Source organism: Dendrobium catenatum, unplaced genomic scaffold (assembly GCF_001605985.2).
Source record: "Dendrobium catenatum unplaced genomic scaffold, ASM160598v2 fragScaff_scaffold_1038, whole genome shotgun sequence".
NCBI lineage: Eukaryota > Viridiplantae > Streptophyta > Magnoliopsida > Asparagales > Orchidaceae > Dendrobium > Dendrobium catenatum.
Genome location: NW_021319500.1, coordinates 1566553 through 1588055, shown reverse-complemented (window position 1 = coordinate 1588055; position 21503 = coordinate 1566553). Strand labels below are relative to the sequence as shown.

Here is a 21503-nt window from a genome sequence, read left to right as displayed (position 1 = left end):
AGAAACCCTAATTAGGGCATCCTCATTAAAGCAGCCGTCATTATGCAAAACACATCGTCCTGGACGATTTTGTATCGGCTAGGACGATAGGCTCAAAATAGAAAGAATCTACCGCTAGATCTATTTAGGAATTACTTATTTTTGGACATCGTCCAGGTGGATCGTCCAGGACTATAAAATATCGTCCAGAACGATCTAGGGCAATTTTTCCAAAATTTCTCTGAAATTTAAAGAAAGCAATTATGACTTGATTGCACGATCAAATCGTCCTGTACGATCGCAAAATCGTCCAGGTCGATACGCTAGACGATTGGACATCAGACAGCTATTTTTCAGTGAGATGTTCAGGACGATATTCCACGATTTGTTCTGATCGTCCAGGTCGATATATTATTGTCCGGGACAATATGAACAAATTTCTTCTGATCGTCTCAAATCGTCCCGGCTGATTGGGCTTAAATTGTAATGATCGTACAGGACGATATTAGTATCGTCCTGGACGATAATGTCGGCAACTTGCATTAATGAGCTCGTTTTGAGATCTTCTATTTAAGCTATGACATGACACTTTGTAAGTGTCTTAGGCAGTCATTGTAGCTTCGTTCTTTTGGAGAAAACTTGAAGATAGCTTGAAAGGGAGTGTGGAAAGGGTGGAGTTTGAGAGAGGGAGAAGATCCTGTGAGGGGGGACTCAAGGGAGTGTGGAGGGGGTTCCACACGGTTGCTCCGGCAAGCACGCACCTGAATACTGTCGAATTCAAGGCTTGTCTCGAGGGAAGTTCACCAAAGAAGATCTCTTTGGTGTCAAAGGACCCGGCGATTCTGCCACACTGGCGAAGGTGGAAGTGATTTTGTAAGGGATCTCCGCCTAGCTGTGGGGGCTAAAGGAGAGACACTTAGTTTAGTGCAATACTTGGAGGGTGCCTCCAAGGAGTGGACATAGGTCAAGGTTTGACCGAACCACTATAAATCTGGTGTGTTCTTTCTTGTTATTGCTTCCGCATTATTTTCTTCTACACTTGATTTCTGTGGTGATTTTGGTTTGAGTTTTATCTTTGGTTTTAAAGTTATCCAATTCACCTCTCTTTGTTAGCCTTGGGCCAGTTCATAAGGGCTTAACATCCCTAACGAGCTTTCAATAGTGTCGACCAACCATAGAAGGCCACTAAATCTTTAGATCCCCGATAATTTAAGTAAGTGATATGATTATTCTCATTTACAAGTCGAAACTCATTAACTATTTAATTTGGATCAGGTAAAAATCAATTTGATCGGAACTAATTTGATTCCAAATAAGATAAGGTAATCGAACCTCGTCAAGTAAATTTGACTCGGGTTCAATTTAAATTTGACAACTCTGATCAACACCTTGTAATCCCGCTCGGGCTAATTTGAATCAAGTTAACGTCACATTGAAAATCAACTCAATCTGAACCACATTTAGCTAAACAAATGTTAAATTCGACACTAATGGTAGTATGGTACCCAATTCAATTAAATAAATATTAATTAATTCAAATTTCACCTATCTCAATTCAATTTTAAAATTAAAATAATGACAATTAACTTACATTTACTTTGTCTAGTCGATTACAAATTAATTAAATGCCGAGCAGATCTAATTATGTTGAATCGAGCCACATCGAGTCAATTCAACTCGATTTCAAATCATTTCGACTCGAATCGAACTCAATTTCACTTCGACGACCCCGACTAATTTAAATTAACCCATCTTGATTTAATTTAAGTAATTTTAATATTAAATAATCTAAAATGGCACAATTAATTTCAATGTAAATTCAAATCTGGCAAAATTAAGTTATCTGAATTAGTCATTTACTTAATCTAGCTATCCAATTTTCTCAAATATATGCAATCAAAATACTAATGGCTGAATTATATAATTACCTTTCATATATCTTTCAAACATGTACCAAAGGCATTAGGAGCTATTTCAGCCTTTAGATCAAAGGATGAGATCATCCTTTTAAATTTTGATTGCCATAAAGAACTCAAATTGAATATGAGGGGTTGTTTGGGTGGCAAGCATTGGATCCTGGTGTCCCGTCGGTTCAAGCAAGAAAAAAAGGCAGGTGGTTTTGATTGGGGAATAGTTCATGCAGTTCCTTGAGTTCGATCATGGAGAGAGAGAGAGAGAGAGAGAGATCGGGATTTTGAAGATTCATTTGTGCGTGCGATCAAGAAGAGCGAGAGATGGATAGATATTCAATTTGATCCATTCCTGTTTGTGCATTTCACCTTTCATCAAGAAATGAGAGGACAAGACCTATGCGTGCAATTCATCTTTAGCAAGCTAAAGAGATGAGTAAGAAGAAAATCGAAGGTATTCTCCTTCTTCCCCATTTCGTTTCCAAAATTAAAAACAAGATTGACCCCATTTCTTTATAAAGATCCAAAATAGAGGAGGAATGCTGAGATTTAGCAAAGAGAGAATGCCGCTTGAGATATTTATACCTCACTTCGAGATGATAAGATGCTGCTTGGGATACTTATACCTAACTTCGAATGCTGAGATTTAGTGAAGAGAGGATATCGCTTAGGATACCTATACCTCACTTAAAGATGAGGATAGGATATTGCTTAAGATACTTATACCTAACTTTGAATGCTAAGATTTAGTGAAGAGAGAAGGCTGCTTGGGATATTTATACCTCATTTTGGCGATGAACATAAGATGCCGCTTAGGATACCTATTCCTAACTTTAAATGTTGAGATTTAGTGAAATGGGGGTGCCACTTGTGATACTTATACCCAACTTCGGGATGAAGATAGGATGCCAATGAATATTATTTTCGAGGTAAGAGTATTCCTCTTCCTTTCCTTCTGCTTCTTTTTTATCTTTATTTTAATGTATTATTTTTTTATTTTCATTTTTGCCTAATTCAAAATCTCTAGAAAAGATTTATTGTTTTTTAGACAAATAGTAGGCAAAATCTTCATAAATTCCCACATCATGAATTAAGAATGGTTGGAAATCTCCCTTAATACAGTGTTCAATGCCATCTCTAATATATTCAATGCATCGATGAAGAATGATCAAGTTATTCTATATTCATAAAGCTATGGTATATTTAGAAGAGCGTTAAAGGATGTTGGAAAGTCAATAACATGAAATTTTGCTTAAGTTTTGAGCACTCCAATAGATAGTAACAAAGTGACTAAATCCAAAACTCACTTTTCTCATTAAAATCTCATAGTATTATTTTGTCTAGACTGAGATAATGAGAATCCATTATCAAGTAGGGAAGAGTTCTGAGAGTTATAATAATGACTAATGCACCTGAATCAACAAGAACACATGACAATATGAAATTGTCTATATTTATTATTATGTATAACGGACAGTTGTGATCAGTTGTTCCTAAGCATAAATCTTCATCAGAGAAAGTAACTTTAGGAACTCCCTTGAAGTAATGAGCCTCATCAAACTATGCAATTGCTAATTGAGCTATGTAAATGTCTCGATTTAGTAAAACTTTGATCAAAGCTTCTCTCATTTCTTTGGAAAAATCAATGCATCATATATATTCAATTTAGCATGCAATTTTTTGAGATGAACTAAGACATTAAAATCAACCTTGGATATTCCATCCTCAAATAGACCCTGAAAAAGAATAAGTTGAGATAGACGTGAAGACTCTGGTTCATCAATAACTTATTTCTTTTTATCTCCAGAAGTAGCATAAGGTGATAAAACTTTACTACTATGGAGTTTGACTTGCACCATCTCTTTAGAAGAAGGGTTAGAGTCATTTATCTGGACCTCAACTAATTATGGCATAAATATTATCCAGTTATCAGAATCTGACATTTTTTGCTTCAATACAAATAGGCTTGCCCTATAAATCAAGCGTCACTATTAGAAGAGTATCCCAGAGATTACTTTTATTCATAAAGATTAAATTAATCATCTAGAGAATCATCATTAGGTATATTTTTAAAGTTATTTGTAACATTCCTATCAGAAATAGACAATACATACACATAATCTTTTTCCATTGATTTTTTTTAAATTCTTGGTGGAACAAAATAAAAGTCTTATAAAGTAAGTGGTTTGAGAATCAACTTACCCATCCATAAGAAACACTATCTTCCTAGATACACCACGATCACTACCACTAGACACAAAACACTCTCAACTCTCCTCCCTCTTCAGAACTATAGGAACCTAGCTGATTTGGGCTTCCTTAAGAACCGCAGGTGGAGTCATCTCTAAATCATACTCTGGAGCTGCAACATCAACCTGGAATGGTTTATGAGCTCTCGAAGACACACCTGAAGTGAAGAATGATTAAGTTTGTTCAAAAATTTCTTTAAAGAATGGGATAAAACCATATTTCATGTAAAATTAAAATTTGAAAAAGGGATAGGAACAACAATCTCACCAGTCACACACTTAGCTGATCCCTGACCCAAATCCATATATGATTCCTTAAGAATCACCACTTCTCCTTATTTCATATTTGTTTCAAGCCATTCTTTGAAAGTGATGCAATCTTTAAGCATGTGACCCAACATCTAGAGACAACAATTGGGTTGATCTGACTTTCCCACTTCCTCAGGCTTCTTGGGTTCAAGTAATTTGAAATACGACTTTCCAAAAGATTTTTGAATATGCTCTTTAAATCCTAATTCTTAAATGGGTAAGTTTTGTTAATCATTGGTGTGATTCTCTCCCTATACTCCCTTCTCTCATCTAGAGTGCAATAAGGTTACTATCGATACTGTTGTGGATGATACTGCTGATTGTAAGATTGATATAAAAGAATTTTTCCTTTAGAGCTGCTTACCTTCATCCACAGCTGAAACTAACCTAGATTTCTTTTCCAAGACATTATGGGTTTGTCTTTGATCATCAGAAGAAGATAGGTCACTAAGAAAAGAGAGCAACAAAGCTTCTTCTTGAATACTAGAGGCTTTACTAAGCAATTTTTCAAATGTTTTGATAGTGAAGCCTTTAAAAAGAAATGCTCCAAGACCATAGGTATTTTTTAGTAAGATTTTAATTGCATACTATCATGCAACTGAGGTTCACATTTCATACTTAAGTTCTTCCATATGAGCATGTAGTCAACTAATTTCTCTCCAGACTTTTATCTTTCCACAACAACATTACTTACTGTAACATGATGTTGAATGCCTGCAAAACTTCTTAATAAACATGCCTTCTAACTTTGTGAAATAATGTACTAAACCATCAGGCTAATCTGCATACCATTTAAATGCTACTCTATATAATTTGCTGATAAACTACTTGAATAACAATGGGTCATTGCTTTCAGCATTACAACAATTGGCTCTAAAACATGTAATATGACACCTTGGATTTCCAATACCATCAAAACTTTTAAAGGATGGGGGGCATAATTCCTTTTGGGTACGGGATTGCATCATATTCTTCTGGGTAAGGTCTACTCTTTGGAACAAATGAGATGCATTGGGATTGTGCATATGCTTCTTTCACCTGCAACTCTACCAGTTATTTTATTGCTTTTGATTGAAAAGTTTTGGCCTCAAATTCTTATTTTTGTTCTTCTATAGCCCTGATCTCCTATTTCTTGTCTACCACCTAAACAAACTTGGTTTAAGGAGATTCGACCTGAGCTTATAGTAGTAAAGACTAATAGGACTGCAATAATGTCATGGTAGCAATCATCTCTACTATCTTTTTATCCATTTTTGTAATTTAATCATCTTTTTAATTTAACTATTACAAAAGAAATTGGGTTAAGTCCGACGTCATGCCTTCCTCAACTACAACATTCTATACATCAGCATTTACAATCTGATCATTCTGTGATGATCTTCTTGTGTCTACCATGAACACATCAGCTGCCACATAATCCAGGAGATCATCCTGATCAGGTTCAAAATTCAAAGCTTCTTTTTCTTCTATATTCTTAATGTTATCTTTCAATTCAACCATCATAATCTCAATAGTCTTTTCAAAAATATTGTGTGGCTCAACATGAATATATTTTTCACAAACTATTGGATCTAAAGAGTTAATCTCAAACTCGTTCTCTTTTCGAGTTACTCAACAAGCTTCTCGGGTAAAGTTGCTACAGAAAGAGTGGCTTTTACCTTGGGTTATCAAATATTCTTCTCGTTATATATTAAAAAATGTTAGATTGGTAAATCCAACCGTTCCATATCGGGACAAAAAGATGAAGCTGTACCACTAAAGTTGTACCTATCAACTCGAGTTTAAGAATGTACATGATTATATTGTTGGATTTTTTAGACTAATGTGATGGTGTAGAAGAAGGTGAAAACTAACGACGAGCATATTAGAAAGCGCATCTCACATTCTGGATATCTTTAAGTGTCATTTGTCCACCAGTCAAGATAATGTTATTCGTCTTTTTAGAAGATCTTCTTGGTTCCTTATTGTATTCATCAATGAGTAAACAGATGGTAGCTTCTTTAAATATATTTTTATCATCTTTTATTCTCAACTGACCTACTACATTGGTTTTAATATTTTCCTTATTCAAAATTCGAATCTTTATTTTTTGTCAATCATTCATCTCATATTCTTTAGGAATTTCTATTTAGTTTATGAGAAATTATATGAATACTTTGGACTATAACCCTCAATATATTATTAATTGTTTATATTTATTTTCAATAAACTAAATCATAACAGCTATAGGGGGTGAACGGACAATCACCCTGACATCTTCCTCTCCCTCAGCTACTAAAAAGAGATAAAACTAGCTAGTACTAAGGTGTTGAGAGGTAAGAGGGACATCACTTATTAGGTTCTTTATAAGCAATTATGATTAGATTTTCAAATAATTTTCTCAACTTTAACATCCCTCACTTCATTCCGGAATTAATGTTTCTCCTTTGAGCTTTAGTCATAATAGTTAGAGCAGAAGAACCCACATCAAACTGACTAGGAGTAGTGAACAGAGTAAACTTATCAGCCATAATGACAATCCAGTGCAAATAAGAAGCTCAAATCTGTTGTTTTGGCGGATAGGCCTAATCCATTTACTGCTCCTTGTAAGTTCGAAGTGAGATCTTCTTCTGCACCATTAACTATTATAACCAAAACACAAATGAGGAACATGAATCGCCAAATAAGGTGAAGGATGACAAAATTGAGAAAATTATCTGATAATCTAAACATAACTACTTCCAAAGAGGCGAATGAGTTTAATGCCTTTCTTACCTATCCACACCTTATTTGTAGTTGGTTTCATCTCCTCTAAGCTGCTGAAGAAATGAGGTAGATATGAGGGTAATTGCTCGTTCACCTCCTCTAGTAGTTGATTATTTAGTAATTGAGCTTACTGAAAATAAACATAAAATTAATAGCATGTTAAGGGGTATAGTCCAATAGTATGTGAAAAGTTTCTCACAAACTAAAAAAGGAATTTTTAAGAAATATGAAATAAATGATTTATAACAAAATAGACTAAAATTTTGAAGGAAGAGAAAAATGGAATCTGGGGTAATAAATTAGTTGAGAACAAAATATGACAAAAAGATATTTAAACAAGTTGTCATCTTTGTACTCACTGAAGGATATCATAGGGAACCAAGAAAGTTTCCTAAAAACACAAATGATATTATCTTAACTGGATGACAAATTACACTTAAAGATACCTAAGTTGTGAGATATTCTTTCCAGCATACCCATCATTAGTTGTCACCATCCTTCACACCATCACATGGTTTAGAAAAGTACAGCAAAATTCTCATACTCATTCTTCATCTCAAGTTGATAAGCACTACCCTAGTGATCCATCATCTTGTTGTCCCGATGTAAAACAGTTGGATTCACTAATCAAACCTTCTTCAACATCTAACGAGAAGAAGATTTGGAGACTCAAGGTAGAAACCACTCCTATAGAAACTTCACATGAGAAACCTATAAAGGAGAAACTCAAAAAAGAGGGTGAGATTGACTCTTCAAATGTAATGATTTGTGAAAGAGATGTTCTTGTTGACCCACATAATGTTTTTGGAAAGACTATAGAGGAGATGTTTGTTGAATTGAAAGAAAGAATTAAGAATATATAAGAAGAAGAAGCTTTGGACTTTGAGTCTGACCAGAATAATCTCTTGGATGATGTGGCAGCTGATGGTTTCATTGTAGTAATGAGGAGATCAGTACAAAATGATCAGATTGTAGATGTTGAAGTACAAAATGTTGTTGTTTAGGAAGGCATAATGCAAAGCTTAACATCTTTGGAAAAGTTAAACCAGAAAGATAATCAGATTAAAAAAATAGAGAAAAAAATATAAGAGATGATGGTTACCATGATATTGCTACAGTCCCATGCGCTTTACCACCATGAGCACAAGTCGAATCTTCTCGACCCGAATATGTTTAGGTGATAGGTAAGTTATTAAATAAAAAATAAAATTAATAAATATAAACATAAATATTAATTTAAATTAAAAAATAATAATGTGCACCATGTGAGTTTTGCACTATGCGCTAGTGCTCTTGTATGGCATTATGGCGTGCAAAATTTTGAACATATGGGCCGCACCAAGCAAATTAAGCCGTGGGTGCATTGCGCTACACCATGGGCCACGGCGCACGCTATTTTGTGCTATTGACATTCATAATTAATGTTGACTCAACTGAAAGGGCAAACAAGGATTTTCAACTTGTAGCACTTAAAAATAAGGAAAGATTTTTTGAATTGCAACAAGTCAAACTATATTGCATCGATATGGATACGACGACACAGATACGACACGATATGGATATGAGACACGTTAATTCTTAAAAATGCAGGATACATGTATGGCGAGGACATGACATATAATTTATAAATCATACATAAAAATTAAGAAAGCAATCAAAGCATAATATTTGAAATGACAAAAAAAAAGAAAGCTCTTATAAATGGCTCAAAGAGATTGAATGGAAAAATAATTTGATGCCCTAATATCATATTTTCTAGTAGACTAACATCAATGTAAATGGCTTAAAGAGATTACATCTACATCAGGAGAGTATCAAGCTAGGCCAAATCAAGGACACTTCCAAATATTGTGTTTATGTGTTTCTTCATTTGTGTCTTCATCATCTTAGGGCTTGTTTGTTGTTATTGAGCACAAATGGATTCAAATGTTGTTCTCGTTAAAATTTAGAGAACAAAACCTACCTTTGCTCAAGTAAATTAGCAAAAAATATTCATTCATTTGTCAAGCTCTAAGCATCAAACACCATAACAAAATAGAAAAAACTAATCTTAAAATAGACAGCTCGACTTCCAAGAATTACTATATAGCTTCTGCCACCTAGCATGCAAATTAGCTTACATGGAACATTGCAGTTCAAAATAATATAAATAACATTTTAAAGAAAGATTCTTTACCAATACAAATTGATGATATATAAAGAGACTTATAGAATAAAAATTAATATAAATTGTAAATTTCCTTAATAAATTTTCCTCATGAAAAGAAATTAAATAAGGCAAGATTAAAAGACAACGGAAACAAACCGAACCTTCGTGTGTGGCCTCCTCTCGCGTAATTGACGATGGAAAAGAAGCTTGCGGTCGCTTGGCCTCATTTCGCATAAACGAACGCTTGTCTCGCACAAACGAATGCTCGTCTCACGTATCACCTCGCTTCATCTCGCATATGCCCTCGTCTTGCCTACTCGACATCGGCCACCTCTCCTCTCCTGCTTCGTCGACGAAATGAAGAAGAAGAAACTCACTCACAACCCGGATGCACGCTCGCCACTCGTAGAAACGAAGAAGCCCTAACAGCTCATCTCGCGGGTTCGGAAATGAGATAACCTCGCTCGCATCCATGGAAGTAATACGTGTTTTTTTCGGATTTTTTATCGTTTTTCCACAAACACGCGTATTCGATGCGCGTACCCGTTTGAAATTAAATAGTATTTTAATTGGATACAACTTTGTCGTAACTGACATGTATCGGTGTCGTATCAGACATTTATCCATGTCCGACACGTATCCGATACAACACGCCTTCATAAATAGGTGTATCGGTGCTACATAAAGCCAAAGATATAACAACAAAATATTCCACAAATAATTTTTAGCATGTACTGGTTAAGTTTCACCAAATTTGTATACAATGTTTTTTTTTTTTTTTGGGAAAAAAAATAGGGGCATGACATGCCCAATTCATTCCAAAAAATAAAAGGTTACAAAAAATTACAGTTTTGTAAGAAAACAAAGAAAAACTTACAAAACAAAAACCTACAACAAAACTAAGAAACTCCTTAAAAAGGAGACAAAAAACAACAAACACTAGAAACCTAGCCAAAAGTAATATAGATCAGTCCAACCAAACAACAAGAACTAAACCTCAAACATCACTTAAACCGGCCCAGAACAATGATTTACACTAAACAATAACCAGATCCCAAAACCCATACCAGCCCGCCAATACCATCCTTCAAAATCTGCAACAAAATAGCATAACCATCTCCAAATCATAAAAAAAAGCCAGCAAACTTTTGAAATGGCCTCCAAAAAAGCCAACAATAGCACTCCGACCAACAAATCTGGAACAAGCCAAAAGCAGCCACAAAACTCCTGTGAAAAAATGCCAGGACACCACCAAACAGCAACCAAAACAGGCTACTGAACTCCACAAACAACCTACAAACAAAAACTCACCAATAGTACCAAGGAAAAAAGAGACTTAACAGAAGACAACAAAACATAAGAAAACTCCTAAAATAGTCCCAACCATCAGGATTCAGCATAAAGGGAAAATCTTCAGAACCAACCCCCACTAGATCACTCATTCGATTGCTGAATCAGCTCTATCAGATATTCTGATTGCCAAATCAACCATCCAAAAAGAGAACTAGAAGGCGCCCAAACAACACAGTCCAACCGAAAAACAAACCCAACAAGAACGAAAAAATCCATTAAAGAGGAAAAGCCATCCAATTAAAGACTTTAGTACGAACATCAAACCTAATATTCTTTCAAGTATAGTCCAGGCATTAGAATTTATTTTCCATCTTTCTGCAGTTCCTCTCTTTCCAAATATAATAAATGGAGCAGCAAGTATAAAGAAGAAACAAATATTTAACATCTTTGGACCAATCCAAATTCCAAATATGCTCCAAAACTTGCTTAAGATTCGGCCTTAGCAAAAAGAAATTTAAATTGGAACAAATTTTGAAATGATATAGAAAGAAAAATCACATTAAAAAAAATGTCTATGATAATCATCCCCAACATTGCAAAGAATACAATTTAAAAGCACAATAATATTCCTTTTGACTAGCTGATCAACCGTTTTCAACCCATTAATCATAGTCATCCAAGCAAAACAAGAGTACCTTAAAACATACCTCTTATGCCATGTATAAGAATGCCAATCCACCCAAGAAAAATACTTATAATAAGCATTATAAAAAATCTTGAAAGTAGAAAACTTCACCTTATTCCAAGAGATAACAGAAGAAACCTGATTCTGAATAGAGATACATGAAATGGCCATCGCAATGTTTCTAGGCAAATGAACAGGCAGAACCCAGCAACCATTATTAATCCAATCCCCAACACAATTATTATTATACAAAGAATCATCATAATTAACAAGAATATCATGAAGAGCTTTCCCTTTAAACCAAGCCCAAAACAACGATAAAGAAGAATTTTCTGTAATATTAAAAGAAATATTACTTTAAATTTCCTTGGCAATCCCACACAGCTCTTTCCAAAATTTCGAGTCCTTCTGAGAGTAAGGTTTCCAAGAAGAAATATATTTGAATTTAACCCAAGTAGCTAAAAGACCCAAATTATTCACTATACGCCATATAAAAGAACAACCAAAAGCAAATCTTAAGGTATTAAGATCAGGAATCCCCAACCCACCAACATTTTTTGGTTTGCAAACCTCCTTCCAGGCTATAATATGAATCCGCCTAACATCCACTTCACAAAAAAATAAGAAATTGGAAAATATTTTCTTGATATATTTAAAGCAAGATTTAGGTAAAGAAAGCCCCCTAATCAAGTAAGAGACAATATTTGAAATAGTGAAATTAATAAATTGAATTTTCCCTGCAAAAGATAAAAGCCTCGCTTTCCAACCTGCTAGAAGATCAATGATCTTATTAATTAAAGGTTGGAAATCAGAATTTAAAAGTCTTTCACAAGAGATAGGCAAATCAAGATAATATAAATTATTCTAAGTAATAGGACTGCCTAAAACCTGACTAATACCATTATCCAACAAACAACCTTTAGAAAACATGATAGTGCTCTTATCATGATTAATTCTTAAACCAGACACTTTATAAAAAATAATCCAATATATTATTTAACTTTTCTGCATTTAAGATAGAAGTTTTTCCAAATATAAGAACATCATCCACATATAATAAATGAAAAATAGAATGTTCACCAACTTGAATACCAACAAAATTATCTCCTTGTTCCTTATCATCAATCAAATAAGAAAAAACATCCATAATAATACAGAATAAAAAGGTGAAAGAGGACAACCTTGACAAAGCCCAGCTGAAGAATTAAAGAAACCATTAAGAGAACCATTAAGCAGAATAGAAAAGAAAATATCATCAATGTAACCTTTAATTCAGAAAATAAAAACTTGAGGAAAACCTTTCTGAGCCAGCCTTATAAGGAAAATATCTTGAAACAATGTCAAAAGCTTCATGAATGTCCAATTTGGAGCAGAAAAAATGAACTTTTGACAATTAAAACCCCTTAGTAACTCGGCCGCCAGAATAATATTATTTTTAGAGATCATCTTTGTAATAAACCCAAATTGACTATTATGAATAATAAAAGGCATAACATCCCTCATTCTAGAAGACAAAATCATTACAAAGATATATAGGCCAAAAATAAAAAATATGATAAGCATTAGCTTTCTTAGGTATAAGAGTAATAGCTGTTGCTTTTGCTGCCTTAGGAAGATAGACTTTTTTAAAGAAATATAAAACAGCTTTACAAAAACTAGGGCCAATGATATCCCAACATTTCTTAAAAAACTCAAAATTGAAATCATCCGGACCAGGTTTAGAGGAAGATGATCCCGAAAAAACCACTTTTTTAATCTCCTCAAAAGAAACCGGAGCTACTAAAGAAGCCAAGTCTCAGGAATAGTCTTCCCCACCGGAATATAAAAGGCAGATGAAAAAATAGGCTTAGGAGCATTGAATAAATTCTTAAAGTGATTAATAAAAGCATCAGCAATTTCTTTGGGATCAGAAAGAACATATACCTTTTCTTTTTTAATTATTTGAAAGATGCACTCAATTTGGAGATTCACTCTAGAACTGCAATGATTTGCTATAAAAGTATTAGGAATAAACATGTTCATCATCAATCATAACCAAATTCATGCCGAAAGAAGAAATCTCTTCACTATTTTAATGATTAATTCAATGGTTTACGTTATGTACAATAAAAAATTATATGATAAATATTTGAGGAAGACAATGTGGAGAATTTACAATGATCCATTAGATTTTAATGATGTGGCGTTAGATGATAAATGATTAGAGGAGGATGAAAATGAAGTTAAATCATCAAAATTGCTAGAGGAAGATCTTGATGTTGACTTCTTTGATGGAGGAAGAAGCAATATCAATATGCCCAACACAATTCAACAAAAATTAATAAAAAATGCTACTATAAAAATTTATATAATTGAAGTTGTAACCAACAAAGTAATGTATTTTAATTATATAAATATTCTTATTGATTTTTTTTTATTAGAGAAAAGGAAGATGGTTGGGATCAAAGATTGAGGAAGATTGGGAGGATGTTGAGACAACTAAGAATGAGGGAGAAGATAAAACAATTCATTATAATGATTATTATAATGAATGCCAACAAAGTAATGAGAGTGGTGGAGATTTTTGAATTTACAAATTATAGTCCTAGTGGCTTAGATTACTTGTTAATGTTAATAAGGGAGTGGGAGAGTCTTATTGTGATAGACTTACTTGTTTACTATGATATTAATATGGTATTTCACACTTTATATTTTTTATTAATTTAATATTTTTAATTCCGAGTCTTACTGCTTGAGGCTTATGCATTGCCTCACAAATAAAAAACCTCAATGCCAAATTGTGCAATTTCAAACATTGGTTTGAAAATGCAAATTGACTTATTTCAATAGATCATTTTGTTGTAAAATTAATTGATTCAAGTAAACATACTTCTAGGAGAAGGTTGGTCATCCAAATACTCATCATTGTCCTACTAAGCCCACATTTTTACCATGGTACACCATTAACACTTGCTACCTGGCTAAGGACTCTTATACAAGCACAATTTGTGTCTTTTGATAAGAAATATGATAATAAACTGCATGCTCATATTATTTAAAAGTGTATTGAAATACTCCAGAAAGGAACATTGGTCACCCAAGTACTTGTCCTTGTCATATTAAGAATTCATTTTTATCATGATAAACCATTAACACTTCCTAGCTAAGGAATCTTCTAAAAGCACAATTTGTGTCATTTGAAGTGAAATATGATAGTATGATGCATGCTCGTATCATTAAAAAATTGTATTGAAATACTCACCAATCACCACTAATTTGTTGGTTGCATACCAGCTCTTTCAACTCTATAAATACCCCCATTGATATAGCAATGCATTTCCTTTTCCAATAATGAAAAACTCATAACTTTTTCTTACTGGCTTCCTTCATCTCAAGTTTTCTTCTAACCACTTGTTTTCTCACATGAAAGGCCTACTTGAGAAAACTTCATGTAAGTTGGCAGACATTCTTGGATGCTTGGTTTGGATTTTAAGTTTGCCATTTCTCCATTTTTCACGTAGTATACTTAGATAATGGTTTTGTCATTACAAGCAACTAAATATAACTAAATGCTTAAGTATATTGGTTTATCAACTTATTATTGCGCTCCCCATTGCAATATTTGTGTTTGGTTTTCCTAATATGTATCCTTCGCAAAAGTTGTTAAAACCTCATGTTGTATTTGTGCTCCTTGAGCAAGGGTTGTTCTTAGTACTGTGAAAAGGTCAAGGGGCTGGAATTGAGCACAAGAAAAAGCTTGAAATTGTTCTTGAGCCTAAGAAAAAAAAATGGTGAGCTGTGTTTGAGCACAGGAAAACGGCTGGAGTTTCCCTTCTTAGATAAGAAGAGTGAAATTTGTAAGGCTTTTGCCTTCAATTTTTTTTAGTTGATTAGCAAAATTTTCAATGAGGAGATTATAGAGTGGACGGGCTTGTGTAGAAGTAAGAAAATCAGAAACCTTTTTTTTTTTATCGAATGATTTGGATTTCTTGTGTTGATACTCCACTCTCTTACTTTCACATATTTTATGAAATACTCCACACCACTCTGGAGTGTGAATCGGGTTTTGCATTACATTCTTTGAATGGTACACTTTTTTGAAAAGGTTGTAAAACATGATTCAGTCCCCTCTTGGATGTGCTCTGAGGGCCAACAAAGATATTTGAGTTAAAAAGACATTTGAATTGCTAGTCTTAAAATAGGAACCAAACTAAACAAACAACTTTAAATAGAATAGCTTTCAAGATATTGAATGTTTTATAGGGAAATTGCCCTTAAGTTAGAATGCGATAAATGGTGGACATAACGTACCCATTGCTGGTGATGCTAGTAGGAGAAGTTACCAACCACTAGCCTTTTCCCTGCTGACTAATCAGGTATAATAATAAGAGCTTCATAGTTAACGTTAATTGGTTGGAAGGATGAAGAGAAGAGCATCAAAACGAGGATAATGGAATAAAGACGTTCTTCGCATCCGTAGCAGCAATCAAATATAATAATCGTCCTCATCCTCAATGGTCCAACTTAAACTTGTACCAGCTACAGTGGCTCCAAACACTCTGGAAATGCCTCTCTCAGTTCCCCGTCTCACATTCTTCCCATCCCACATTTCTTCCTCTGAAAATGCTGAAACTTTGACAGCACCAAATTCAAAGTTTTCCAAAACAACATCATCAACCAAATGATCGCGATCATCAAAATCATCAACATCATCATCTTCTCCATCTTGGTCATCATCATCATAGAAAATAGCCGACGAGTAAAACGACCCTTCTTCCTCATATTCGTCTTCATCCCCTTCCTGAAATCCGCTATTCCTCCCTGATAACAATACCTCCTCCCCCACTTCTCCCTTCTCAACCCGCATCCACGGAACCCAGAAATCCGCAAGGCGGCCCAACGCCCTCCTACCATCACCAATAACTACCGTGCGCAAGTCCGCCTCCCTCGCCTTCTTAATCATCTCCGAGAAGTCTGAATCATCCGACACAAGAAAGAGGCAATCGATTCCCCTCGACATAGAGTGTTGCATCTGTCGCTTGACCGCCGAATCTGCAGCCTGGGGTTTGTCCTCCACCGTCTTCACAAACACCCCCGCTCGTCGAAGCTCTGAAGCGAGCCCGTACCCCTTCTTCGGTGACAGGAGCTCGTGCGCGGCCTCAGTGTACTTGTGATTCCCGGATATAAACCTCTTTTTGTAGTTCTGCCGCTTCTTTCCTTTGAGCGAGCGCATCCGGGAGAGCTTCTTCTGACGCTCGCGCTCATGGAGCTGGAGAAAATGTCGCTTAAGCTCGGGGTTCGTACGGCACTTTCGGCCGCAAACGCCACAGACGTAGGGCTCATCAGGGACGACGAGGCCCTTGCGCTCCATAGCATCGAGATGTCGTCGCTCGCGGCGATTGTTAAGGACCCACTGAGGGAGGTGGAGGAAAGCGTGACGGTTGGCGTAGGCTGAGATTTCGACAACGCGGCCGAATAGCTCAGCAACGTGCCGGAGAGCGACTGCTGCGTCGTAGGGTTGGCCGCGAGGGGGCTTGTTATCGAGGTCCCAGAGAACGACAACGTTTTGCTCGCGGGCAGACCAAGAACCGTCACGGCCGCGTACCATCTCAATGTCGGCGCTGGGCGATGGAACGCGGGTGGAACAGACAGCGATGGGGCGGGGGTTGAAGTTAGATGAGGTGAAACATAAGGAGGGGGAGAGAATCGGCAGAGATGGACGGATGCGGCGGCGGAAGAGAGCTGATTTGGGTTGGGTTGGGCAGATGGCGAGCGGAGGAAGCGTCCCATGTTGAACGCCGGAGGAGATGGGATTCATGGCTTTGTGAAAAGTGAAGGTTGGAGTTAGCACGCTTGTGCTCCCTGGCTTATCGCGCCATGATGCTTACCGGTTTTTATTTTTTATTTTTTATTTACATATAATTGGAAAAGGGATTGACATATAAACGAATAGACATGAATTCCACATTTCACCAAAAAAAAAAATAGACATGAATTATGGAATATGTATTTCATAATAAAACCTACAGAAACCTTGATGCATTTTAAAGATCTCTATAATTATTCATAATTTTTAACTTCCTTTTCAATTGTAGTCAAGATAGAAGTCCCCTTCCTGCAGGATTCGAGAATATTTATAATTATTTTTAGTGACATTTTAATTTTTGACAAAATTTACAAACTCTCTATTAAACTGTTTGTGCTTATTCACTTAGGCTTCGTTTGGGACGGCTTTTTTAATGTTTTCTAAAACGAAGTTTTAATACAAAAATAAAAAAATTTGTACTAAAACTCCGTTTTAGAAATCAATAAAAAACCGTCCCAAACGAAGCCTTAATCATATATCAAATTTTATTATCTTAGTGTATTAGGGGATTGTTAGTTTGCTAAAAAAGAAATGCATGATAAAATTAATATAGGCTTCGTTTGAGACGGTTTTCTTATTGTTTCTTAAAACAGCATTTACTATAAAAATTTTAATTTTTAAACTGGAAAGTTGTTTTAAGAAGCAATAAGAAAGCGATCCAAAATAAAACCGTAGTGTAAAGTAAATCTAGTATATTTGATTCAAGTTATTTGGTTAAGTATTAAATAAATACAAGATATCACTTTTTGTGTTTGAATTGAAGTGAATAAATTAGTGTAAAGTGGCAATGGAGCTGGTGGTTAACATTGTTCGATCATTTTTATAGTGGCAAATGGTGGCACTAATGGCAAGGCGTAATGGTGAAAACGAGCAATATAAAGTAAATTCAGTGCATTTCATATAAATTATTTATTGACTATATTGGATATCACTTTTTTTATGTTTGATTTGAAGTAAAATGAGTTAGTGTTAAATTGGTGGTGATTGGGATGACTTACATTGCCGAGCAACATCAACAGTGGTGGTGGCTAGTAATAGCATAAGCGTGGGGGCCACAACATTGTGCAGTGCTGGCAGTTGACATTATTAGTGCCAATAATGGTGAAAGCGATTGGCGACGGGCAAACTGTAGCACCTGCGGCTAAGTAGCGGGCATCAAATTTGTCAATGATGGAAATAATTGATGGCTTGCAATAGCAAATGATGGAGAATTTATTAAGAAAATGGCCAGGTCAACCAATTCCAAATACAACAAATATGAACTAAAAAGTTAATTACTGACCAATGCATTAAATTACATTTGAAAGTCACCTTACCAAACACCATAGTTCTCAAAACACATACATTTGTCAAGTAACCCTTTAATGATTTCATAATTAAGTGATCTTTTGCTCGTTAGATTCCTTTAGTTGAGATGCATTTTTTTTTATTATTAGTGTGCAATATATGTAGATTATTTGATCAAGCAATTAAAGCGACAAAAATTTTCAACGGTGCTTCAAGCGTTTTATTTGCATTTATTTCAATGGGATATAAAGACCTTAGTGTCGTTGAACTCGTTTCATTAAAGTGTGCATTTCAACTATAAGTTGAATAAAAATTAGAGTTTGGATAGTCCTTAATTTAATTTTAAATTTTTAAAATTATATATTGCATCAAGATTCATGCTTGATTAAGTTAGATGACTTTGTCATTTGGCCTTCTAATTTTTGGCATTAAAATCTATATCATCTAAAAGTAATTTTTCTTTAAAACATGTGGCATCAAATTAAAATTATAAAATACAACAACTCTATCATTAGTGTGGATCTCTTCTTGGAGCCGTGAACAAAATAACTTTTCTTTAATTGAAATTTCATTTTTCATGCAATAAAAATGTGCTACACAAAAATATTATACAAGTGAGTATAGCAAAATATATGTAGCACTAATAAAATCCAAAAATTAACCCGAGTAGAATTGCTCGCAACCATATGGGCAAGGGCTTGAGCCGTAGCAGAGCTCCTTTGGGTCATCCTTCTTCAACTCTAAACTTACCTTGGACATCTTCACAATAGCATAACATGTTAACCTCAGCTCTTCCCTCTACTTCCTCCATTATCCCCTCTTCTGAGCTTATCCCTTATGATATCCCTGTCCCCTTCTAATCCCCTACCCTCTTCTGCTCCCTTATACCCAATATCATCGGCTATTTTACCGGATAATAATCTCCCCTCTTCCATGCCTTTGTCCTCCATTCCTAATCTTAACTTGCCAACTGAGGACTCTACTTTGAACAACTTGCCTAATGAGGACTCTACCCTAAAGACCATTAACTCTTCCCTACTTCTCCCACACCTTAATGATATTATCTCCCCTAACAAATTAGATGTCCTCATAGAACCCAATATGGAGTAAACTTCTACAGGGCTATCTTCCTTTAGCCAATCTCAACGAACAAGCCAAACTCAATGAAAAATAGAAATCCACCACCTTAATTACAAGCAATTCTCAAATTTCTAAACAAACCAGAAGCAAGCACCATAGAAATTCCTCCACCTCTAAATCCCTATGATCCTTTCGCCAATAACATGCTAGAATATTAGGGGTTTTAATAACCCCAACAAAGTCTTCACCTAGATGCAGTTTGTTAAAAAAGAAAAGCCTTATATGCTTTGCCTTTTAGAGAATATCATTAATGCCAGTTCTCTAAGTGATCCTTGGTTTTGTGCTTCTCATAAAATCTTTAATGATGAAAATAGCTTCAATAATTTTGATTGCTCTAAATCGGGGAGGATTTGGATAAAGTGATCCTATTCAAACCGACCTCCAATTCATCCCAATTGATTAATGGGTTTATTCAAACAGAATCCTCTGTTTCTTTTCAAATCTCAGTGATTTATGCTTTCAACTTCATTGAAGATTGCTCATATTTTTGGAATCAGATTAGAGACATTGCTAGCTCTACTTCTTTTTTGTGGATGGTTTTAGGTGATTTTAACTATTGGAGATTCCAAAATGAAAAAGATGGGGGGTCCATTCTTCATTTTAGTAAACTTTGGGAACTTCTATCTCTCATTTTTAATGCTTAGCTATATGATTTGGCTTCTGGTGGCCTCTTCTACACTTTGTTTAATCAACAAGTAGATAACCCCATTCATATTAAGCTTGGTCGTGTAATGATGCCTAGCTATGTGTTTTTCCTAACTCTTATTACTTGGTGAAGGAGCCTCTCTATTCGAATCACTCTCCAATTATCCTCAAGGACTTCCTCAATCACTCAAAACATCTTAAGGAGAATTCAGATATACTCCTTAAAGTGTTTTTGAAACCTTGCATTGGTAACCCATTGGTGGATTTCTGCACCAAGCTCAAGAAGTTTAAAACCTGCATTAGGAAGGAGCATTTAGACACTTCTTCTACCATTGAGCATTTGGATTTCTGCACCAAGCTCAAAGCTTGACTCTTTGAAAGACCTTACTAATCAGCAAAAATTTTCTCTCTCTCTCTCTCTATCTCTCTCTCTCTCTCTCTCTCTCTCTCTACTAGATGCTGACCCTAATAATCCAGGTCTTAACTACACTCTTAAATATCTAAAATTTAAAATTGTTGAGATTTTCTCCTCTTGGGCCTCATGGATTATTTAACATGCCAAAGCTAAGTGGCTTAAGAATGATGATGATGATGATCTCAAATTTCTATAGTCAAAAATATGAATAAGGAAAAATATTAATGGAATCTCTGTTATTGTGGCTCTGGATGGGAGTTCTAGCAACTTATCTAATGTAAGTCAAAGAATTTCTCAACATTTTCATAAACTTTATTATCCTCCTACCTGCCCTACACCAGATCTTAGTAGCTTTACGACCGGTCCCACTGTTCCCCCTCATCTCATTTCTTTCCTTACTGAATTGGTTTCCACTAATGATATCAAATTATTATTATTTTTTTTTTCTCTTCTAACACCTCATTGAGGCCGGATGGATTTAATTTTCATTTCTTTAAGGCTGGATGGCATATCATTGGACCTCATTTATGCAAATCTATTCAATCCTTCTTCCTTAAATGTTATATCCCTAGAAGCGTCAAGGCCACTACCATTATGTTAATTCCTAAAAATAGCCATGTGGAATCTATATCATATTTAAGGTCTATCTCCTTATGTAATATCATTTATAAGATTATTTCCAAAGTTTTAGCCTCTAGGCTTAAACACATAATGTCTATCATTACCAATCCCACCCAAGCTGGCTTTATTCACAAAAGGATATCTACAGATCATGTAATCCTTGCATCTGAAGTTCTTAGATTTTTTAAAAAATACAGTAGATCGAACTTTATGTGTGCCAAGGTTGACATT

The 21503-nt window shown here is 35.0% G+C and overlaps 1 protein-coding gene across 2 annotated transcripts in view; it reads right to left on the bottom strand.

Moving 5' to 3' along the window:
* Window positions 1–17181, bottom strand: part of LOC110107947 (putative ribonuclease H protein At1g65750) — a 35981-nt gene extending 18800 nt beyond the window's left edge. Inside the window, exons 1-3 of one of the 2 annotated variants that reach the window (XM_028698057.1) lie at window positions 15610–17181; window positions 14676–14678; window positions 1728–1731 (exon numbers count right to left, since the gene is read on the bottom strand). In XM_028698057.1, coding sequence (XP_028553890.1) covers window positions 15785–17116 — 1332 coding nt within the window. In that variant the 5' untranslated portion in view covers window positions 17117–17181 and the 3' untranslated portion in view covers window positions 1728–1731; window positions 14676–14678; window positions 15610–15784. The remainder of the gene's footprint in view (window positions 1–1727; window positions 1732–14675; window positions 14679–15609) is intronic. The other variant, XM_020838395.2, reaches the window with a different exon arrangement.
* Between the last annotated feature and the right edge of the window lie 4322 nt (window positions 17182–21503).